Source organism: Mobula birostris, chromosome 6 (assembly GCF_030028105.1).
Source record: "Mobula birostris isolate sMobBir1 chromosome 6, sMobBir1.hap1, whole genome shotgun sequence".
In the NCBI taxonomy this organism is placed as follows: Eukaryota; Metazoa; Chordata; class Chondrichthyes; order Myliobatiformes; family Myliobatidae; genus Mobula; species Mobula birostris.
The window spans coordinates 68,340,461-68,358,576 of NC_092375.1; the positions used below are offsets into that span (position 1 = coordinate 68,340,461).

Here is an 18,116-nt window from a genome sequence, read left to right on the forward strand (position 1 = left end):
CCCGTGGCGTGGTTTCGCCTCGTCACCAATTTACCGTCTCTAAGGAACAGCGCCGCTAGGCATTCGCCGTCACCCCGGCAACGCTTGGGTAAATCCAGCAACCCCTCCTGATGCGTAAATCCCTTAAAACAAACTAAATTATTTTCTAAAAATTCAAAAGATTTGAAACATCAGTAACATATCTCGCCCACTATATTTGAAATATTTTTTGAAGCAAGATAACCTGCAAACATTCTCTGTTTGCCTATGATTTAGAAACTTGGAATGTGCAGCTGCTGAATTTTAATCCATTTTCAGTGACATTGTGTTAGTGTTCGAGAAATTGATTTTAATTGTGAAAAATAACTCAATTTTTAAAAATCGCAGTTTATTTTAAAACATTTGACTCAGGGATTTTGCTTTCAATTCCACCCTTTATAGTAGACGCAAACATTGAGAAATTGTTGGTGGTCACTATTTTGGACTTGTTTTTGTTTACTTCATCCCAGATCAGGATGCGTTAGCATTTGGTGTTAATCTTTGGTACTCGGGTTCAACAACCTAAAAATAAGTAGAATTACATTTCACACTGAGCTGCAAAGAGGTCATCTCTGATGAGTTGAAAATCTCGTATGAATGAGACCAGAGGTCAACAAAGCTTAAAATCTGACAAGTGGGAAACGATTAGAGAGGGAAGTTGCATTGAAAGTCTCCAGCATAGCGACCATAGCAGGCAATTGCTCGACTGTTCTTCACACTTCCAAACGCATTTCCTCGATCTTTTATGCTATTGGGTTGTTTCGATTGGCTGGTTCACTCACAGCAGTGTCATTTTGATCCCTCAGATTGCACCGTTAAATGATTGAGCCCTCCGCTTCGAAAACTGACATCAGTTTTTGATACTGAATCTGCAAGTCTTTCTCTGTCAGAAGGGCTGCCTGTCTTTGGAATTCTCTCTATCAGAGGAAAGTAAGTTCTTGAGTATTTTAAGGCAACACTGGATAGATTTTTGATACGGAGGTAGGGGAGGAAGATTAACAGATACAAACGGGAATGCAGAGTTGAGGTTGCAATCCGTTCAGCCATGTTCTTATTTAACTGCAGAGCAACTTGCTAACTTATAAGTACCAACTTGCAACTTGTATCTGCCTGCCATCACCATTCATCATTGATCTCATCTGCTGCTGATATTTAACACTATGCCTTTATTAGTTCTAGTCACCAGACTGCTCCACTCTGGTGACAGATCGTCTTCCACTTCATGTAAACTGTTCCAGTTCCTTCTCAAGACTCATTCATGTTTTAAACCTGCGCTTCTTAACTTTCACCATTCCCACTGCCATCGATATTTCAATTTAAAGTATTACAGTTGTCTCTCCATCGCTTCAATCATGTCCCCTCTCCTTTCCTGCATCAATACACACAGATATCGCAACTCAGCAACCTCCTAGATTTCTGCATTCCTCCAATCCTGGTTTCTAATGCGACATTATAATGTACTTACTGAAACAGAAAATGCTGGTGGTGCTTAGCAGATGAAGTAGCAGAATGGCGAGAGAAACAGGGAACTATTTAGGTCAAGAACTTTGATTCAGAATTGGTAAAATGAGAAATCATGTATTTTAGGTTGTGGAGATGGAGAAGGTGGGAAGAACAGCATTTTGAAGTGACTATTCCCTGAACAACCACTTGGTCCATTTTTCCATTTTGACCTGCCATTCAAGTTTTCTTGGCATTCCCATGTATGTAATCAAAGGAGATCGGGTGCTCAGTAGTGCTTACAAGTGAAGCAGTGATTCACGTGTGTTTATTCTGATTTAGTTCTCACAATGTGACATCCTCTACACTGTAAGAATTAAATGCAGTATGGCATTAAGTCTACAAGGGTGATTCTGATCAGCTTTCACCAGAATTTGCCATTCTACTTTCACTCTGCCATTCTGCCTTCACCTTCCTCTCTTCTCTCCCCCCCCCCACAGATATTTAAATGTTTTTAATTCTTTCTGCCTTCAGCTGCTGCTTGCCTTGACAACTTTAGTCTGCACCCTATCATAAACATTCTTTTCTTTTCCATCCTCCCACTCTGCCACTTAAAACATTCTTACTTTCCTGTTCTGGTGAAGGGTCCTTTTTCTAAAACACCAACCCTGTTTCTCCCACTTGTTCCATTGATCTTTTGAGTTTTTTATTTGCATTTTTTTCAAATCACTGAAAATGTCATTATCATCGGTGGTTATACTTTTAGTTGCCTTGGCCATAAGGGTGCCATCACAAACTTCTCAATCTCCTTGGTTTTCTCTCTTTGTTTAAGATGCATTTCAAAATCCACCTCTTTGACCAAGTTCTTAGTCATCTGCACTGACATCGTAAAATATGGTTGAATTTTTGTTTGATATGAAATTGAAGCAGAATCAGATTTTCATCCTCGATACCTGCTCTGTTGACCAATAAGATTATACTTCAACCCCACTTTTCTTTGCCAACTCCACTATCATTAATCCCTAAATTTAAAAAAATGTTAATCTCCTCAGTCCAAATCAGGTATTACTCACTATATTCTATATTTAAATATTGTTGAACAATCTCTTGTGTGGCATCTTTTGAGGGTCTTACGAAAGGCCAGTACACTACACCAAAACACCTCTTCTTCTCGACATAACATTTCAGAAATGCTCTTAGCATTATAGTAATGGGGCACATGTGCTCACATTCATTCAAGTAATTGACATGAAATTCTTAAATATTTTTCAAATTGATGCCTTTCATGGATAGTTAGTTATCTGATCATGAAACCCTATTTTCACCTGAGTTTCAAAGGGGCATGTTCTAGACATAGTATTAAACTGAATGATTATATAAAATTTTGGGTGCTGTTTCTGACAAGTCTCTTCCATTCTTATTCAGTTGTTGTGATCTCACAGCATAAATTATTTAATTTAATTGTATGTATACAGACAGTTTCAGAATTGCTCTGACCATTTTCTGGAAAAAAATACACAGTTTTTGCCACATATAATTTGCATTAAAATAAAATGTCCTGTTTCATGCTATCTTTCTATTGTTTTAAGATTTCAAATGAAAAATACACTGTATTTTTAATTAAAGGCAAAGAACTCTCAAAAACATGTTTGAACGAAGATAACCTTACAACTGGGAAAACAACTATTTTCTAATCTTTAAGATCTATGTTGATGTACATGGGTGAAATTGTCTCCCACAAAAAAGCTAGCACCAAAACTAAACATTCATCAGCCTACGTGGCTGTATCCCTGATCCGCTGAACATTTTCTTGGTATTTCATTGTCTATACGAAATGGTAACAAATTGTGAAAATAAAAGCTTGTTATATGTTTAAGTGGTTGAGCATGATGAAAGGGACATGAGTTGATAAAGAGCAGAAAACAAAGTTTCAAACAATTTGAAGAACCAGCTGCCTCATTGAGATCATCAACAGGAGAGATTTTCCTGGCTGCATGTGGTTGAGGTGAATTAATCAAGCTCTACCAGAAGGTGGCCCCAATATTATGAGCAAAAATTACCAAAACTGTTTCGGGGAGAGGGAGAGGAAGAGATCTATATTGTACAAATGACATGAGATCTCATTCAACGCATCTAATAAGTTCTTTTTGTATTTCTTGACTAGACAATTTATGCAAGTAAATTCAGCTTACACCTTTCTCGATGACAGAGAAGCTCAAAAGAACGATTCTGACATCCACAATAATGTGAAATGTTGTTAATAGCCGATGTTCGGAATGAGACCCATGATCAAAATAATAAGACATAATAACAAAGTCTCCAGGAGTTGTACTTACTAATAGCATATATTTCTAAAGGTCAACAATATGACAAATTGAGAAAACGTGTAGCTGCTGCTTTAAGGAGTTCGTGGTTACTGCCCATTTAAAAATATCAAGCTGTTGGGAAGCGTGGCCTAATTGCGCGCATGCTCTTTTCTAGATTGAGAACGGAAACTTTGGAAGGCTTTGGTTGTTTTCGGAGTGGAGAAATAAAGCGTGGTAATTATTCTGTATTTTACTTTCTAATCTATTTTCTGTACTTAGTTCCAGACACTATTTTGCAGCTATATTGATAATATAACAATTTTTAGGGAGAGGGAAAACTGAATCTCGAATAAAGTGAGATTGGCGGTGTGGTGAATTCTCTCTGTTTTGGCGGTGCTGTTACTGATTAATGCTGTCTGCGATCATGTGAGTTGAGTCAATGAAGGAACATTCTTTTTAATAAACTTCTTTGTGTAGCATTGAAATTAGGTATCTGGGACGCTTAATCGTGATTCAGAGCATTGACGACGTTTATATAAATGCTGGTTTAATTGATATTTGGATAAAGTATAACGAGCAAATAAAATATATTATAATCGTTTTTTTCTTCTGAAAGTGAGTTTAACCATTCGTGCTTTTGAAGTTACGTTTGAGTTGTTCGGCAACTCTTTCCAAAAGAGATGATAGAAGGGACGTTAGGGTATATCTCAGATTTAGCGATTCAGTGCCGTGTCCCGGTGCCTATAAATTACTTGCTCGCTAACGATGGCGTATTGCTATGGCTCAGCCGGATAACTGAATTAACATTTCCACTCCACCTCCCTGCCTTACAGGTGCCATGGGGCCGTTTATTCCGTCGAAAACTGCAAAAAATTACTTTTCTTATTGTTTACTTTGATTTTTAAACAAGAGGGAGAAAATGCTTAAAAATATTCACCGCTCCCAACCCTTCTTAAATACCCTTCATAGTTTTTTTCCCTCTCGGACCGCTTGTCAATTGGTAATTAGATGTAGCTTGGCATCACTCCGTCTGGTTTACGTGTAAATCTGATGAACCAACAGATTAGCTTCTCTTCCCCCGCTCCTCAATGGAGAAGCATTCAGCCTATGCTTGGGCCTCTATACGCAAATAAATTTGAGATCGGAAACGATAGGAATGCTGCTATTTTGACAAAGACGACTACTTGCGTGATTCCACCAATGGGTTGCACAGATTTTGATAGGAAGGAAGTTTTGTTGAGTGAGGATATCTGGTTAAATACACCAGGCACGTGGGGGGGGGGGGCAGAGAGAATGTATTCCTGTAAATGAACGTTAGATATTCTTTAATTCAAAATCGGGTGTTTGCTTCACACATTCTACCTATTAAATTGACTGTGAAACTCTTCACTTCTGAGTAGTTGTAATTGAACTTAAATATCAGTGGAAAGCCGCCAACAACAACATGCAGGAAACTGTAGGTTGTAGAATGTTTAACATTGTTGGCTAAATTTATTATTCTGCCCTGAGATGGTGCGCAACAATAGATGCTGCCTGGCCTGCTGCGTTCCACCAGCATTTTGTGTGTATTACATATTTAACCTTTATTTGTATACGGTAATTAACTATTAATTGTGGCATTTCACATCAATTTAATGACGTTTTTAGCAGAGCAGAGTTACCACATAATGTTTAGTAAGATTCAGCCAGTTCTGGAGAGTCGACATAAGGTTAGCAGTATCACTGTTTCCTCTGAGCTGCACTGGTGCAGGACCACACGGTAACTGAAATGCTTCCATGCACATAGCCTTTGTTGCTGTACAGGTGGAGTTAGGCACAGCTATAAAAAGTTTGCAAAAGTGTAAGATTTTCTTTGTACTACATTATACTCCAACTATTAAGGTGTGATTTTACAGTTTTCATTCTAAATATTCATAGTATAAATGTTAAAAATATCAATCAAAGTGCAATGTAGTTATTCAGGCCATGTAAACTTTTCCTATCAGCAGATATTGGTCTACACAGCTTTTTTTTTAAAGGAACATTAACAGTGGTGTGGTTTTTAAACTCTCTGGACAAATTGCAATAAGACAAGTTTTTAAATTGGAGGTGCAGTTTGGATGCAAGTAGTTCTTTTCGTAGAAGTAATTTAGATTTTTTTCTGTCATCCATCATTAAACCAGAGGAGAAATTTACTAAATTTCTATTTTCTTTAAAGATATTAAGTGGAATTTAAACAAAATGTAATTCATGTAATAATATCAGCACTGCTTTAACAGAGTTCCATTTTCTGTGCAACAAATTCCAAAAACTATACTCCTTGTGTCCCGTGATATTATTTTGTATGTGTCACAAAATAAAAGATATTGACCTTTCTCTTGATCACTAGTATTTATTGCTGGAATTTTTAGTTTAGATTTTGTTCCTCTTTTATAATTTTACTGTTTTCCTTACTGAATAATAGATCACTATTTCTAATGGTTGTTACAGCTTGGGGGGGGGGGTAATGGGGACAAGCTCCCACTACCTATTAAATACTTCTAATGGCATGCGCCTCAAATAGCCTCTGACACAAAGTCCATCCCCGGCCTTCTCGTGTGACTTGGCTACTGAGCCTGGCAGAAACATTTGTACTGACAGGAGAAGGGTAAAGGTGGGTTAGTCGCTTTGGGCAGATGGGGCTTGTCAGCCTTGGGTTGGCAGCTCATCTAGGAGAAGGAAAACCCTGATTTCAAACTTCCGCTGCCTTGTGGCTGTACCCACGCATGGGGAAGGCTTTGGGAGTAAACCCTGAGGGAGTGGGGGGGATTCCTGAGCTGTAGTCAAGGCAGTCCTACATTGAGTTCAATGCTGGTACCAAACTGTATCAGTTTCTGCCATTTCTTTGGGTTCATCAGCTACATGGAGAGGGGGAGCTTACTACATGGCAGCAGCTTGCTCTCCATATCCTACTGCCCAGGCTTGCGTATCTACACAGCTAGGACATGATATCCATGATCAACTCTGACCAATGGAGGCCCTCACTCACCTCATAATTTTTCATTCCTCTTCAAAGGAAAAATAGCTAAATCTTCTATTGTAAATATTTTTATTTGTTCTTATCCTAGTTGCAGGATTGGAGGAGCGATAAATTCTCTACACCCATTAAGTAAAATGTGTCTGGAATTCATTATTTAATTGTTAGAGGGAGGAATCTTCATTACAGTTTTAAAAATGGTACATGCATGAATGTTTGAAGAACTCTGAATGAGGAGGTGCAGCAGTTTAGTAACCAGAACATAATGCAATGGCCTCAATTGTAAATGTTCCTAAACCCTAATTGAAGTTGATCATCAAAGATCACATTGTATATTAGAAAACTTGTGTTAGTCCTGGTTAGATAGCTGGTGTATGGAATTTGCCACGCTAGTTGCCACAGTTATCATTTTGCCCAGAGTCCTGGTATTACATCAGACAAGGCCCATATGACAACTTTCTGTCCAAGGGTATAGGGATAAAGATGGGTGGGAATCAGATTCCCAGCTATTATGTCATGCTTAAGTCCAGATGTGTGTCCTGCTTTAGACACTGGTGTACTGTACTAGTAAGCATATGTTTGGATGCTGTTTATTAATGGTTTACAGTGCATATAAAACAAAGAGCAAGTCATGAAGCCTCAACCTTTTCTACCAATAAACAAAATTATAATGTGCATTGCACATTTTAACCTCTCCTGTTACCTTTTGCTCTTGATGATCAAGTTTCTATTTACCTCTTCCTTAAATTACCAAATGGAAGAGAATTAGAAAAATTAGCATCTCTCAGTAAAATAATTACCTTGTCTGTCACAAATTGTGACCCCTGAAAATTGACCCCTTTAATTCCATATTTCCCCTCAAGTGTATCTAAGAGTACAGGTCTATTTTGCTGCTATTTGTGATTTTTGAAGAGCTGGTACAGGCATAAATTGTTGTAAGATTCTTTGAATTGCTATCTCCGCTCAGGCTTCAACCTGATTTTACTTTTGAGAAATTCTGAAAGAAACTTGATCTGAATGCTCAAAAATAAGAGAAAATCTGTAGATGCTGGAAATCCAAGCAACACACAAAATGCTGGAGGAACTCAGCAGGCCAGGCAGCATCAATGGAGAAAAAAAAAGTACAGTCGACATTTTGGGCTGAAAAGTTGACTGTACCTTTATCCATAGATGCTGCCTGGCATGGATATAATATGTCCAGCATCTTGATTAGAAATGGGGGGGGGGGGGAAGAGAGAGAGTTGCATATCCCCTGAGGGGAAAATATGAATAATAACTTGGAAAAAGCAGCTTTCATGTAATTTTCTGAATGAAATTTGGAGAAAATAAAATAGTTTACTTGTAGCTCTCAGAAGTGGTTTGGTATGAACATTGGGCCCTCGTTACAAAGATGTGCCCTCTCATTCAACAGCAACATCTTTAGAACTCAAATAATTCTTAACTCAAGTTTTGATGTCTTTTTAGTCCCCAGAAAAGCATATTTCCTTTTGTTACTGTTAACCTATCACCATTCAAAAAGATCTATTTTTATTTAGTGGAGACAAAAAATGCTGCAGTTGAAATCTAGAACATGCTAACATAATTCAGTGGGTCAAACAGTGGGGGTGGGGGGTGGGGAGAGAGGGGTTTGACCTGAAACTTCAACGGCTCTTTTCTGGCCATCTTTCCTCATGAATTGTCCATTTCCTTTTGGAGTATCTTTTGACATCTTGCATCCAACCAATGTAATGAATTCCAGCTCTGCCTGCCTTTTCATGGGATATATGGTGGACCTTTGTTCTCTGATCTTTTTCCAGTACTCTAGTGCTGTTTTGGGTTCTTGCACAGGAATTGAGTGTTCATCTTTTCTTCCCCTCCCCCCATCCTTTTACAGTGTGAAGATATTTAAAAATAGGTTTTGCAATAAAGTTGGTTAGTCAAAGTTTGTCCCAAGCCTTTGTGGCCCATCAGGCCGGTGCTTATGCCCATTTCTATAAAGTTGGTTACAAAACTTAATTTGCTTTCTAGTTTCATTATTTCTTAGCTCAGTTTTGTGAACTAATGTTGTATGTCAAATTTTTTTTTAAAGAAAAAGTTATTGTTGAAAGTTTTTGTAGCTTTAAAAAGAATAGGCTGACTTTGAAACAACTTCCTGTTGAATTTATCAATGGATCTAAACCCAATTTGGGTAGTTAAATCTCATTGGACAGCTCTTGAAGGCTTTCCCTATTCACCAGAGGTTTTGGAGAATTGTACACCAAGGTTGTTTATTTTCATTGGTGACTGTCTCCCTGTTAATAAATGATATTACTTATCTAATTCTCTGAAGAATGAAATTGCTAATATTAAATTCAGTTTTGAGGAACTGGATGTTATATTTTTTAAGATTGATTTGATTTCTGGCTCATGTAAATCCATTAAATCACAGAATTTTTGGGTTCATGAATTAAAACACCATCTTTACCTGGAATGGTGATCTTCCTCACCAAGTGAAATAAATTATTTTCTTTTCAGTTAGAATGCATGAATATTAAGAGATAAAACTATTCCCTTCTGAATTCCCCTGCCCCATCTTCAGACTTTTTCCAGCCATATGGAAAATTTGAAAATGATAGTCAAGTATTTTGGCTTTTGGTAATTTGGTAAAAAATAATTTTTTTATTTTTGAGATAAATTAGCCTACATGCAATATGTGTCACTTTGTAGAATTTTCTAAAATGTTTCAAGTTTTCTAAAAAACATTTTTATAAATGTCCTGATTTATTAAAAATTATATTTTTTAATTTCTGGAAAGGGTCATTCAGTTGACCAAAGCTTATGTTTTTGCTGCACGCTAGCTGCTTTCTTTGTTCATCTAGCCCCACCACATATCCTGCTTTCAGTTTATTCCTTATTTCACTAGCTTCCTCGTCAACACAACTTTCCTATTCTTCTCAATTGTTAATATATCACTGTTTATGGATGGGTCATATTATTTTCAAGCTGTAGCTGTGGAATTCAGTTGAGCAGCAATCTAAATACCATCTCTGGGTTGTCAGTCTGGATTCCATTCATTCAGTGCATATGGGGGAGGAATTTAGTTCTGGTATGTAGGATGCTTGCCAAGCCTGACACCCTGGAAGTGGTGAAGAAAGTCTGTCTGCTCCATCCTCCAAAAGCAGAACTTCCTGATGGCCAAACGTTTTAATTCCCATTCCCCTTCCAACATCCCAGTCCATGGCCGCCTCTTGTGTCAAGGTGGAGGAGCAACACCTAATATTCTGTTTGGGTAGCTTCCAACCTGATGGCATGAATATTGATTTTTTTCTCCTGGAAAAATAGTTTTCCTTCCACCTCCCCTCTTCTTTTCCTCACTCTGGCCTCACCTTTTCTCACCTCCCCCTGGGCCTTCTCCTCCCCTTTTCCTATGGTCTACTCTCCTCTCCTAAGAGATTCCTTCCTCTCCAGCCCTTTATCGTTCCTACCCACCTGGCTCCACCTATCACCTAGCTATCGTCCTTCCCCTCTACCACCCCCCCCCCACCTTTTTATTCAGGCATCTTTCCCCCTTCCTTTCCAGTCCTGAAGAAGGGTCTCAGTCCAAAACGTCGACTGTTTACTCTAACATAGATGCGGCCTAACCTGCTGAGTTTCTCATTTTGCATGTGTTGTTTTAGATTTCCAGCATTTGCAGACTTCCTTGTGTTTATTTTTAGATAGATATACCTTAAGGAATATCTTGTAGCAGTTGTTCAGTGTCCATCATAATGTGTATTCTCCTTCTTTCAGACATCTAGATTTACTTTATAAAAATAAAGCATGGAAAGTGGTGAGTATGGATTCTGTTACTGTTTAAGTTTTGTCAAATATAATTTTAAAAATCTAAATTGTAATGTTTTTAACAGTTCTATACAAGTATCTTTCAATGTTGTTCCTGATATTCATTAGTCATAGTTTAATTTGCCCCACCCTTGCATTGTTTCTCATTTCTTCACCTTGTTTTGTTTGTTTCGTAATCTGTCTTGATCAACAAATACTCCACTTAAACTTTCTGATTCTGTTATGCTTTCTGAATGCTTTCTGAAACCCCTGAATAAGGAACATTTCCTGATGCCTAAACAGCCCAGTGATTCTGAATGGTCCTTCCATAAGAGCATTTGGAGATGGTTGTCTAAATTAAGGAAAGCTGTCCCGTCGATAAATTGAGCACAGACTGGACACGTGTAACAAAAGACAAATATTGCATCTATAATCCCAAATTATTCTAGAATTATCTGCAAGTGGGATCTGCTCCATTGGCCGGACAGAATCGCCCAATGTAGTGCAGTGGTACATCAGGAGGGAATGACCTAAACTTGTATAAATGGTGTGTCTGGATACTATTCAACCAAGTTGTTTCATGAAACACTTATTGCTGCTTTTCTCTAGGAAGAGGTACAGTTGACGTTTCGGGCCGAGACCCTTCGTCAGGACTAACTGAAGGAAGAGCTAGTAAGAGATTTGAAAGGGGGAGGGGGAGATCCAAAATGATAGGAGAAGACAGGAGGGGGAGGGATGGAGCCAAGAGCTGGACAGGTGATTGGCAAAAGGGATATGAGAGGATCATGGGACAGGAGGCCCAGGGAGAAAGAAAAGGGGGAGGGGGGATAAAAGCCCAGACGATGGGCAAGGGGTATAGTCAGAGGGACAGAGGGAGAAAAAGGAGAGAGAGAAAGAATGTGTGTATATAAATAAATAACAGGGGGTACGAGGGGAGGTGGGGCATTAGCGGAAGTTAGAGAAGTCAATGTTCATGCCATCAGGTTGGAGGCTACCCAGACGGAATATAAGGTATTGTTCCTCCAACCTGAGTGTGGCTTCATCTTTACAGCAGAGGAGGCCATGAATAGACATATCAGAATGCGAAACATTGACTCTCTAACTTCCGCTAATGCCCCACCTCCCCCTCATACCCCATCCGTTATTTATTTATATACACACATTCCTTCTCTCACTCTCCTTTTTCTCCTTCTGTCCCTCTGACTATACCCCTTGCCCATCCTCTGGGTTTTCCCCCCCTCCCCCTTTTCCTCCTCCCTGGGCCTCCTGTCCCATGATCCTCTCATATCCCTTTTGCCAATCACCTGTCCAGCTCTTGGCTCCATCTCTCCCCCTCCTGTCTTCTCCTGTCATTTTGGATCTCCCCCTCCCCCTCCCACTTTCAAATCTTTTACTAGCTCTTCCTTCAGTTAGTCGTGACGAAGGGTCTCGACCCAAAACGTGGACTGCACCCTTCCTAGAGATGCTGTCTGGCCTGCTGCGTTCACCAGCAACTTTGATGTACGTTGCTTGAATTTTCAGCATCTGCAGAATTCCTCGTATTTACTGCTGTTTGTTCTTAATCCTGGTTTTGGGTGTTACGTTTTCAACAAATTTGAAAAGAATACAAGTTGATGAGCTTTAAATTTGCTCTGGGTGGAGAACTTCAGTATCCACGAACAAGGCTTGGTTGGGCTTGCCGATTCCTGAAGGACAGAACCACCACAGTGGTTTTGCAGCAGACAATAATGGAACCAACATATGATATAACCTCCTTGATCTCAGCCAGCTATATGATGCAAATGCAGACTTTAATAGCAACACTGGAGGTCTACAACATAATCCTGTTGAAGATAATGGCATCCTCACACTAAGGACATCCTCCATGTTGCATGGCAGTTTGAAAATGTTAGTTATTTTGGAATAAATCTGGCTGCTCAGAACTGCCAGGGAATGATCCAGCCCAGCTGTTGAGAGATGCAGTATTCTTGTTCTTGAGTCCTGAAAATATTCATTTCATCCACTTTACTCTAAAAGTCATATGTGCAAGTACAGTGAGGTACTGGTTCAGGAAAAAATTGCAGCAACATCACAGGAATGTAGGTAGAGGCAACATAAATATAAATAAAACAAGACAGTGATAGGGGTGGGGAAACACAACCAGGCACCAGTCCATCTTGATGCAAGAGGTGGTTCATTGTGTTCCATTGCTGAAGTAGGGTTACACTTGTTTCAAGGCTATTCCGCAACCTAGTGGTATCTGTGGTAAACCATGTATATATGTTGTAACTTGGTTACCTGTCTGGACACACCCCTCTGCTGACTGCCTCTGTGGCTCCTCCCACAGAGTCCTGTATAAAGGTGTTCGCCTTGCCCCTCCCCCTCAGTCCGGGGGCAGACACTCACTGTGGAGGTCGTATTGTACAGCGAATAAAAGCCTTTCAGTATTTTACCAAACCTCAGTGTTTTGGAGTAATTGAAGGTGCTTCAATTTTATTCGCTGTACGTTTTAAAACATGGAACAGTCCCTGAGACCAGAAAAATTAGACCTCAATCCGCAAACACCTGAAGCTGGAAACGCTTTCAAACTCTGGCTGGCCCGCTTCGAAGCGTATCTAGAGGAGATTAAAGCGACCGACCCCGTAGCGAAGCGCAGAGTTCTACTCTCCAGGGTTAGTCCACGGATCTATTCGCTGATCAGAGACCAGCCGAACTATGACGGTGCAATGAACGCACTCAAAAGACAATACCTGCGGCCGATAAACAGCGTCTATGCTCGGCACCATTTAGCGACACGGCAACAACGCCCCGGGGAATCGAGTGCTGAGTTCGTCCAGGCCCTACAGACACTCGTGCGAGCCAGCAATTGCCAGGAGCTGTCGGCGGCGCAGCATGCAGAACTCCTAGTGAGGGACGCCTTCGTCACGGGGACCAGGTCAGTGTACGTGCGCCAGCGGCTGCTGGAAAAAGCCGATCTTACCCTAAGTTCGGCGATGGAGCTGGCTGATACGTTGGAGGCCGCTCTGCATAACTCCGAGGCTCTCCAGGCACGCGATCTCCCGATGGCTTCGTGGGTGCCACAGACCCCGCAACCTGCCGGCGAATCGACCTCGGCTACAGCCAGTCGTGAGTCCGCGAAGTGCTACTTCTGCGGACTGGAGAAGCACCCCCGGAAACGCTGCCCGGCCCGACAAGCTACCTGCTCCAGCTGCGGAAAGAAGGGCCACTTCGCCAAGGTCTGTAAGTCAAAACCGCAAGTGGGATCGAGCAGTGCCGCGTGCGAGACGTGGGGGTCGCCATCTTGCCTGCCGCCATCTTCCCTGCACGCCACCACCATGTGCGAGACATGGGGGCAGCCATCTTGGTCGGCGCCATCTCCCACCGCCTACGACCAACGGGTGCTCACGGGGCACCCCACCACGCCGGACCAAGACAGCGACCCCACCCTGGCTTCCGTGACCCTCGACCAAAGCGCTCCCCACCAGCTCGCAAGGTCAATGATGGACATCCTGGTGGAGGGGCACAGGACAAGCTGCCTGTTTGACACAGGCAGCACGGAGAGTTTTATCCACCCGGCCACGGTGCAGCATTGTGGACTCATGATACGGCCGGTAAGTCGGAGGGTCACCATGGCCTCCAGGTTGCATACAACAGACATCCGGGGGGGTTGTGTAGCGACACGGGTGGTGCAGGGCACAGAATATCGGGACTTTACGTTACTGGTCTTGCCTCAGCTGTGTGCCCCTGTGCTGTTGGCGTTGGACTTCCAGAGCCACCTGAAAAGCGTGACAATGAAGTATGATAGGCCCCTCCCGCCAATTACTGTCATAAATCCCCTGTTTTGTAGAGATATGTCACGTACCCCGCTACTGACCACACACACACACACACACCGACCTGCGCATCCCACCCAACATCATGCCAACTGCCACACTACCAACACCACTTGCGGCCTCTCCACCCTCAGGATCCCTCCCCCACCGCTGTTCGCCAACCTGACCCCTGACTGTAAACCTGTTGCAACTAAAAGCAGGAGGTACAGCGCGGGGGACAGAGCTTTCATTAAGTCGGAGGTGCAGCGGCTGCTCAGGGAGGGGGTCATTGAGGCAAGCACAAGTCCTTGGAGGGCGCAGGTGGTGGTTGTTCGGAACAGGGAGAAGAATAGGATGGTCGTGGACTATAGCCAGACCATCAATAGGTTCACGCAGCTCGACGCGTACCCTCTACCCTGCATCGCGGATATGGTCAATCAGATAGCACAGTACAAGGTGTACTCGACCATAGACCTAAAATCCGCTTACCATCAGCTCCCCATCCGCCGGGAGGACCGCCTTTACACTGCCTTCGAGGCGGACGGCAGGCTTTATCAATTCCTGCGTGTCCCCTTTGGTGTCACAAATGGTGTATCTGTCTTCCAGAGGGCAATGGATCAGATGGTGGACCAGTGCCAACTGAAGGCCATGTTCCCATATCTGGATAACATTACCATCTGCGGTCACGACCAGCAGGATCACGACAACAACCTCCAAAAATTTCTCCAAGCAGCCAAATCTTTCAACCTCACCTATAACAAGGACAAGTGTGTATTTGGGACCACCCGACTTGCTATCCTTTGGTGTGTCGTGGAGGATGGAGTCATTGGCCCTGACCCCGACCATATGCGCCCCTTGTTGGAATTCCCTCTTCCCAATACCCTCAGAGCCCTCAAAAGGTGCCTGGGCTTCTTTTCATATTACGCCCAATGGGTCTCTAACTATGCAGACAAGGCCCGCCCCCTAGTCAAATCCACCACATTCCCCCTCTCTGCCGAGGCCCATGCGGCCTTCAACCGCATAAAAGGGGACATTGCCAAAGCAGCAATGCATGCAGTGGATGAGGCCATTCCCTTCCAAGTAGAGAGTGACGCCTCCGACTTTGTGCTGGCTGCTACCCTCAACCAGGCAGGAAGACCAGTGGCGTTCTTCTCCCGTACCCTTCAAGGCCCTGAAATTCGACACTCTGCGGTAGAGAAAGAGGCCCAGGCCATAGTGGAAGCTATAAGGCACTGGAGGCACTATCTTGCCAGCAAAAGGTTCACCCTGCTAACTGACCAGCGCTCAGTTGCATTGATGTTTAATAATCAGCAGCGGAGCAAAATCAAAAATGATAAAATTCTGAGGTGGAGAATCGAACTCTCCACCTACAACTATGACATCATGTACAGGCCTGGGAAGCTCAACGAGCCCTCCGATGCCCTATCCTGGGGAACATGTGCCAGCGCGCAGATCAACCGGCTATACGCCCTACATGTAGACCTTTGCCACCCGGGAGTCACCTGGCTTTTCCACTTCGTGAAAGCCCGGAACCTGCCTTACTCCCTTACTCCCTTACTCCCTTGAGGAGATCAGGATGATGACCAGGGACTGCCAAGTCTGCGCAGAGTGCAAACCGCACATCTACCGTCCCGAAAAGGCACCACTCATCAAGGCCACCCGCCCCTTTGAGCGACTGAGTGTTGACTTTAAGGGCACCCTTCCCTCCACCGACCGCAATGTGTACTTTCTTAACGTAATTGACGAGTACTCGCGGTTCCCCTTCGCCATCCCGTGCCCCGACACCACTACCACGTCAGTTATAAAAGCCCTGCGCAAGCTCTTCACTCTGTTCGGATACCCATGCTATATCCACAGTGACAGAGGGTCCTCGTTTATGAGTGACGAGCTGCGCCAAATCTACTGGCTAGGGGAATTGCAACCAGTAGGACCACGAGCTATAATCCCCGGGGGAATGGACAGGTAGAGAAGGAGAATGGCACAGTGTGGAAAGCCACACTCTTAGCCCTCAGGTCAAAGGGACTGCCGGTCTCCCGCTGGCAGGAGGTCCTTCCCGAGGCACTCCACTCCATCTGCTCCCTGTTATGCACAGCCACCAATGCCACCCCTCATGAGCGACTCTTTTCTTTTCCCAGAAAATCGACCACTGGACCCACCCTACCATCTTGGCTGACGTCCCCGGGGCCAGTGCTGCTCCAGAAACATGCGAGGAGCAATAAATACTCCCCGATAGTCAAGAGGGTTCACTTACTTCATGCGAGCCCCCGGTATGCCTATGTGGTTTTACCTGATGGGCGGGAGGACACGGTCTCCATCCGTGACCTGGCGCCCGCAGGAGCTCCGGGCCCATACCCTGAACACTCCGTGGTGACTATTGACCCCGTACCCACCAATGTATGTACCTACGAGACACCGTGCACCCCAAACCCTATACAGACACCACACGACACTCCCATACCGGGCGCGACGCACACGCACGAGGGATTACCGACGCCTAACGTGCTGGCACCTGAAGTCAGGCCGGAGCCAGCACAACCGCCACCGCCGGTGCTACGTAGATCACAGCGACGGACTCGACCGCCTGATAGACTTAACCTGTAAGTATACTTGTAAATATTGTCAGTCACTTCACCCCGCAGGACTCTTTTTTTTCAAAAAAAAAAAAAGGAGTGAATGTGGTAAACCATGTATATATGTTGTAACTCAGTTACCTGTCTGGACACACCCCTCTGCTGACAGCCCCTGTGGCTCCTCCCACAGAGTCCTGTATAAAGGTGTTCGCCCTGCCCCTCCCCCTCAGTCCGGGGGCAGACACTCACTGTGGAGGTCGTATTGTACAGCGAATAAAAGCCTTTCAGTATTTTACCAAACCTCAGTCTTTTGGAGTAATTGAAGGTGCTTCAGTATCACTTAACCATGCTGTTGAAAAACATCTCACTTTGAATGGAATATTGATTTTAAGCAATACAGAAAACTTACTTACTTCACTTTGAAAGTTAATATCATCAACAATCATTAGAGAAGCAGTATCAAGCAGCAATTTTAAATGCTTTTAAGTTGTCTGAAAGCCAGATATGGTCGTCAAAGGAAACAGAACAACTAGGTTACATAAACTTGAAATCTGTACCAAGGAAGTCAATTTGATTTAGTAATACAGCCACGTTCATAGCTTTAGAGAAAGTAAGTATTTGAATATTAATATTGTACTTGAGCATCTCCAAACCATTTCTTCTCCTTGAATGAAAATTTTAAGAAAATTACATATGCTAAAAATCTGAAATGAAAACAAACTATCAGAAACACTCAGCAGATCAGGCAACATTTGGGGAAATAAACAAATTTAATGAAGGATCGTCAACCTGAAAATCTTGATTCCCTCTCCACACTTATTGACTGTTGCCAGAATTTTGTTTTAGTCTTGTTTATTCTATGGCAAATTGCTTATGATGTATTATAATCCAAAGTTTACTGTCTTCAATAGTTGTGTTTTTAAGTTCGGCAGAATCTTTTACTGTTTCTTAACAATGTTAAGACTATGGGATTGTGACAATTGGATCTCCCACCCCCCCCCCCCCCTTAAATTTCTCTTCCTTGAAGGAGATGGCCCTCGCTTTGGTATTGGATAGGTAACATAACCTGTAGACCTTGTACTCTGCTTGCAATGGATTGTCTTTCCTTTAAATGTAATGCACTGCACTCTTCAACATTTGCTGCCTTTTCACCCCTATTTGAAAGGCTTCTTGACCACAGTTAAATCACTTCCCTCTAAGTCCCCAGGCTTGTTCCCAA

The 18,116-nt window shown here is 42.8% G+C and overlaps 1 protein-coding gene across 5 annotated transcripts in view; it reads left to right on the top strand.

Moving 5' to 3' along the window:
- Positions 1–3,926: 3,926 nt before the first annotated feature.
- prrg1 (proline rich Gla (G-carboxyglutamic acid) 1) overlaps positions 3,927–18,116 on the top strand; it is a 30,356-nt gene continuing 16,166 nt past the window's right edge. Inside the window, exons 1-3 of one of the 5 annotated variants that reach the window (XM_072262302.1) lie at positions 3,927–3,998; positions 10,507–10,546; positions 16,463–16,924. In XM_072262302.1, coding sequence (XP_072118403.1) covers positions 16,720–16,924 — 205 coding nt within the window. In that variant the 5' untranslated portion in view covers positions 3,927–3,998; positions 10,507–10,546; positions 16,463–16,719. Of the gene's footprint in view, positions 3,999–4,156; positions 4,191–10,506; positions 10,547–14,995; positions 15,095–16,462; positions 16,925–18,116 lie in introns of those variants that run through there. The other 4 variants (XM_072262304.1, XM_072262307.1, XM_072262308.1 and 1 more) reach the window with 4 other exon arrangements.